This window comes from Astyanax mexicanus, chromosome 1 (genome assembly GCF_023375975.1).
Source record: "Astyanax mexicanus isolate ESR-SI-001 chromosome 1, AstMex3_surface, whole genome shotgun sequence".
Lineage (NCBI taxonomy): Eukaryota > Metazoa > Chordata > Actinopteri > Characiformes > Acestrorhamphidae > Astyanax > Astyanax mexicanus.
Window position 1 is genome coordinate 132377854 of NC_064408.1, and position 7147 is coordinate 132385000.

Genomic DNA, 7147 nt, shown 5'->3' on the forward strand with positions numbered 1-7147 from the left:
TGGGACGCCAGACTTCACTGTTGAGCCTTCTGGAGGTGTCGTGGGCCTAATTAAGCGAAACACTGACGAAGGAAGGTGCCTGCCTGAAGACCCCTGAGAAGAGCTTACACTGAAGTTTTTGGATGAAGGGAATTGGTGTGGTCTTGCTGTTCTTGTAGTAATTTGTAATTTGTAATGAGTTTTTGGAGACGTCTGAGTACTTGGCAGTTGAGGCACGGACCATGAACATAGATCGCTATGCTTCTGGATTCTTGTCGAACCGGTATCAGATGGTAGTGGTTGCTGTGTTCTGCTCACGCAACTTATGTCATTTGTTGTGTGTGATTGTGCTTAGGTAGGGTGCTGTGGTTAGTGTGTTGTTGCCATAGATTAAGGAAGTGAGCTTAGATTAAGGAGGGATTCTGTTTGTTCATTGGTTATTTTTCGGTAGGTCTGTTACTTGGCAGTTGAGGCGATGGACCATGAACATAGTGTTAGGCTGTGCTTCTGGATCCTTGTCGAGCCAGTATCAGATTGTGGTGGTTTTGGCTATTGTTGTTAGTTGAGTGAGTAGTAGATCCTGGCTGAGCCCTATGCATAACCCCAGCTGTTAGGTGCAGGATTTGTCAATTTCCTGTATTATATTACTAATTACAATATTTACAAAGTTTAAGAGGATTCATGACTCATTTTCCAGTGTTCCTAGAGACTAGAGTAGTTTGTTGTGTGTTCTGTTTAATACAGAAGTGTATAATCTCTCTCTCAGTCTGCCTCTGTCACTCTTTCTCTCTCTGTTAATAACTTACTCTAATTTTCTCTCTCTTTAGATTATCTGGGTGTATGATCACAGAAAAAGGCTGTTCTTCTCTGGCTTCAGCTCTTAATTCAAACCCCTCCCACCTGAAAGAGCTGGATCTGACCTACAACCACCCAGGAGAGTCTGGAGAGAAGCTGCTTTCTGCCAGACTGGAGGATCCACACTGCTCACTGGAGACACTCAGGTATGAAGAAGTACTCAGGGGGAAGATTCAGGTGTGCTGCAGATGTTAGATAGAGTGATGAGGGTCAGTTAGAGATAAAAGAAGAGTGATCAACTGTTTAAAGAGTCCAAAGTTACCCTGTGTTAGAATGAGCTACATTTTCTCAGTTGAGTTAATATATTTTTAATAATAAAGTGCACAGTGCATATACAGATGTGGTGTATTCAGACTTTTGATGTGAATTTTCTATTATAAACTGAAATTATTTTATAAGGTGAAAGCAACTCATATTATCCAGCTTCAGATCAACACAGGAATAATGATAATCCTGAAGACAGAGCTCTTCAAAGAGCACTTACTCGACTAACACCTCTAACTAACTACCTTCTACTACCAGGTCAGGAGAATCTCTCGCTATCTTTAATAAACTCCTGAAGACAGAGTTCTTCAAAGAGCACTTACTCTCCTAACACCTCTAACTAACTACCTTCTACTACCAGATCAGGAGAATCTCTCACTATCTTTAATAAACTCCTGAAGACAGAGCTCTTCAAAGAGCACTTACTCTCCTAACACCTCTAACTAACTACCTTCTACTACCACCTCTGACAAACTAACTAACTACTTCTAACCTCATTTCCTTCTTCCCCTCCTGCACTCCTCTATCCCTTTATTTCCCTTTGACCTCATTTAAGCCCTGTATAAAGATGTTTTTACCTTGTATTACTTTTGTACTTCGCTATTGTAAGTCGCTTTGGACAAATGCGCTTGCCAAATGTAATGTAATGGTTGTCTGTGTGTGTGTGTGTGTGTGTGTGTGTGTGTGTGTGTGTGTGTGTTTAGAATGGAACATGGAGGCGAAATAAGAATCAAACCTGGATTTAAGAAATGTAAGTTTTCTCACACACACACACACACACACACACTACACACACACACACACTACACACACACACACTATACACACACACACTACACACACACACACACTACACACACACACTACACACACACACACACTACACACACACACACACACACTACACACACACTACACACACACACACACACACTACACACACACTACACACACACACACTACACCCACACACACACTACACACACACACACACACTACACACACACACACTACACACTACACACACACACACTACACACTACACACACACACACTACACACACACACTACACACACACACACACACTATACACACACACACTACACACACACACTACACACACACACACTACACCCACACACACACTACACACACACACACACACACACTATACACACACACACTACACACACACACACTACACACTACACACACACACACTACACACACACCACACACACACACTACACACACACACACTACACACTCACATACACACACTACACACTCACATACACACAGTACACACACTACACACTCACATACACACAGTACACACACTACACAGTACACACTCACATACACACAGTACACACACTACACACTCACATACACACAGTACACACACTACACACACACACACACTACACACACTACACACTCACATACACACAGTACACACACTACACACTCACATACACACAGTACACACACTACACACTCACATACACACAGTACACACACTACACACTCACATACACACAGTACACACTCACATACACACAGTACACACTCACATACACACACTACACACTCACATACACACAGTACACACACTACACAGTACACACTCACATACACACAGTACACACTCACATACACACAGTTCACACAGTACACACTCACATACACACAGTACACACTCACATACACACACTACACACTCACATACACACACTACACACTCACATACACACAGTACACACACTACACACTCACATACACACAGTACACACTAGGGCTGCACGATATATCGTTTAAGCATCAACATAGCGATGTGCGCATGTGCAATAGTCACATGGCGGGATCTGTGATGTCACGTAAGGCAATAAAAACTCATGTTGCAGTGTTTTGATTCTTGACACAAGAAGTAGATACACAGCGTTCTGAGTGAACAGCGCCGCCTCTGGCTGCTGCTGAAAAAGGCGGGGGGATTGATGGTGAGGGGAGGTGGAGGTGGAGGGGGAGGGGGTGTAAACACAAGGTAACCCCAGGGTTCATACGGTCACGAAACCTGGAAAAGTCACGGAATTTGAAAACAGCAAATCTGAGCGGAGCTTCAGCTGCTGCACTGTAACTGTAATTCACTCAGTGAGAGAAACATGCTGATTTAATGCTGTCCGGCTTCATTCAGACTAAAGAAAGGCAGAGACGCGAGGACCCCAACTGCAGGAATGGGATATTTGTAACGTTACACAGGAGAAGCAGCACGGAGCTAGCTAGCGTTAGCTAACTAAACACGCCTGGTGTTTACCTCCGGGAACAGCATGGTTACCCTGCAGCGCTAAAGCGCAGAAATCTCTCTGTTCCTTTAAACTGTGATACAGACTGTCCGGATTTAACTTCTCCAAAACACAGCGAGACCCCGCGCGCCCGCCGCTGCCTATAGCACTGAGACTGAGAGATATCAGAGGTGTGTTTGAAGGAGGGTTATCTTATTCAGTGTAGATCAGTTTCCATCGTGTACATTAAAAAATAAATGTTCAAATTAAAAGGAAAATGACTAGTTCTGTTTTAGTTTCTGTTACAACATAACCTGAGAGCTCGATGCAACAGTGTAGTTTTCTTTACTAATATTTTAGAGTGGCTCTAAAAGTAAGTGACATTTGATTACTTTTGCTTCATTCTACTAATTGATAAGTGAGTTTTTATATTAAACGTATTACATGTTAAATAGTTCAATAGAAAAAAAATCTCTGTGACCAAAAAAATCTGCTTTAATATTTTATTTTTGTGCCCATTTTAAAAGGAAAAATAAATAAATTATTAGCTGGTTGCTTCTCATATTGATTATTATACTGTAAACTGTTCAGTTCTCCTGGTGTTGGAATCAGCTCAGAGTTAACTCAGTTGTACACAATAGAGCTCTCAGGATTTAACACACATTTTATTATAGAAAATTGTCAGCATTGCTGAAAGAAATGTTTTTTTATTTAAATACATTTTAAGTAAGATATAGGCCTACTATAATCAGTTTTAACATTTTTAGTTTTATTGTTCATGTCTGCACTGATATTTTAAAGACGGTCATGAAAACTGTTGGGTTTTTTGTTTTCCTTCTTTCCAACAGTAGGTATCTCAAAAACTAGTCTTTACCAAACAAAAAGTAAGCAGACTTCAGGAACAAAGAGATGCAGGCTTTATTGCAGTGAGCACGTAACCCCTGACCGTCTGTTACCAACTAACTCGTCTCCTCGGACCAGGAACATTTCTACAATCTTGTACAGCATAGTACGTACATACCTGGTGATTTGAATGCACAAATCTATCTTTACCTTTTGACTCTACTTCTACGTTAGGACAGACCCTTTTGGTTTTTTCCTTATAAGGACTGACCATGTTGTTTCTCCATAGTTAGATCACCTAGGTCATAGGTCAGCTTTGTTTACTCACTCGGCCGTCTCTGCTGCTTTGTGACAGCTGTGTCTGTACACCAAGAATTCTTTGTCTCTGGCAGATCTTCATACACTAGTGTATTTTTGTACATGTTTAAATTCCAACAAAACGTTTGGAAAAGTCGTGGAAATGTTTTAGTTGAAAAGCGTATGAACCCTGTAACGGCCTGAGACAGCGAGTATAAAGCTGTGCACCTCAGTTCCGCACAGTTTAGCAGTGCAGATATTTCCAGTTAAAGCTGAATTCATGCTTTTAATCCCAGAAAAATAAACGCTCTTATTTACCTTTTAAAAGGCCATTTAAATGCTTAGTTATGGCTGTTCTGCTGTTTTTCTGGGGTTTTGAGTGATTAGCTGACTCTAAAGCGCTGACTCAGCTCTCGGTCGGTCCGGTTCTTGTCAGTACTTGTGTTCTTGTGGACTCGGGAAACGTCATCAGTCGCAGCCCAAGAACTGTTCCAATTCAGAAGATCACAGTTAGCCAAGCACACAACTAATACCCGGATGTGTTCTTGCTCCGCCCACTTCATAGAGGATGCATGGAAGGTGACTTGTGTGAAGTTCTCACAGCCCGATATCCCAGAATGCACCTCTCAGCAGTATCAGTGTAATGCAGGAGGAGAAGCACCTGTATGTTTTTAAAACAGTACTGCTGTGTGGTAAAATAATGTTTGAAGTTATTTTTAGGGAGAATGTAGGGCTTTAGACTTCAGATATGTGTTTATTTGTTAAGAAAGCGGCTAGGTGAAAATGTGCTCCTGTGTTTTCAGCTCCTCCCGTCCTCGGAGTACACACTCGCCATCCCAACTTCCCAAGTCCGTACTCACCAAGTACAGGAGTCCAGACTTGTGTTCTTGTGTATTGGGAAACGGTCCGGGTCTCTGTGGTGAGACAGCGTGCGGGTGGGGGCGGGGCCGGTGACATCACGGGTCCTGCATTGTGTAATATCACAATATACATCTCAGAATCTCAACTAAAACAATACAATGTAACATTTTACATATCGTGCAGCCCTATTACACACACTACACACACTACACACACTACACACACATTACACACACACTACACACACTACACACACTACACACACTACACACACACACTACACACACTACACACACACTACACACACTACACACACTACACACTACACACACACTACACACACACTACACACACACTACACACACTACACGCACACACTACACACACTACACACACTACACACACACTACACACACTACACACACATTACACACACACTACACACACTACACACTCACATACACACACTACACACTACACACACACTACACACACTACACGCACACTACACACACTACACACACTACACACACACTACACACTACACACACTACACACTACACACACTACACACACTACACACACACTACACACTACACACACATTACACACACACTACACACACTACACACACTACACACTCACATACACACACTACACACTACACACACATTACACACACACTACACACACTACACACACTACACACTCACATACACTACACACACTACACACTCACATACACACACTACACACACACTACACACTCACATACACACACTACACACACTACACACACTACACACTCACACACACTACACACACACATTACACACACACTACACACACTACACACACTACACACTCACATACACTACACACACACTACACACTCACATACACACACTACACACTACACACACTACACACTCACATACACACACTGCACACACTACACACACTACACACACACTACACACTCACATACACACACTACACACACACTACACACTCACACACTACACACACACACACTACACACACACTACACACTCACATACACACACTACACACTCACATACACACACTACACACACACACTACACACTCACATACACACACTACACACACACTACACACTCACACACTACACACACACACACTACACACACACTACACACTCACATACACACACTACACACTCCCATACACACACTACACACTCACATACACACACTACACACTACACACACTCACATACACACACTACACACATACACACACTACACACTCACATTACACACACTGTGTGTGTGTGTGTGTAATGTGTTTGTGTTTAATGTGTGTCGTCTGTGTGTAATGTGTGATGTCTGTAGTGTATGTGTAATGTGTGTGTAGTGTGTGTGTAGTGTATGTGTAGTGTGTGTGTGTGTGTGTGTAGTGTGTGAGTGTGTAGTGTATGTGTAGTGTGTGTGTAGTGTGTGTGTGTGTAGTGTGTGAGTGTGTAATGTGTGTGTAGTGTGTGTGTAGTGTATGTGTAGTGTGTGTGTAATGTGTGTGTAGTGTGTGTGTAGTGTGTGTAGTGTGTGTGTAGTGTGTGTGTAATGTGTGTGTAGTGTGTGTGTAATGTGTGTAGTGTGTGTGTAGTGTGTGTGTAGTGTGTGTGTGTGTAGTGTGTGAGTGTGTAATGTGTGTGTAGTGTGTGTGTAGTGTATGTGTAGTGTGTGTGTAATGTGTGTGTAGTGTGTGTGTAGTGTGTGTAGTG

General features: G+C 42.3%; 1 protein-coding gene across 1 annotated transcript in view; it reads left to right on the forward strand.

The window, feature by feature from the left end:
• Positions 1–5058: 5058 nt before the first annotated feature.
• LOC125802282 (stonustoxin subunit alpha-like) overlaps positions 5059–7147 on the forward strand; it is a 2852-nt gene continuing 763 nt past the window's right edge. The window contains exons 1-2 of the mRNA XM_049479845.1: positions 5059–5100; positions 5325–5440. Coding sequence (XP_049335802.1) covers positions 5059–5100; positions 5325–5440 — 158 coding nt within the window. The remainder of the gene's footprint in view (positions 5101–5324; positions 5441–7147) is intronic.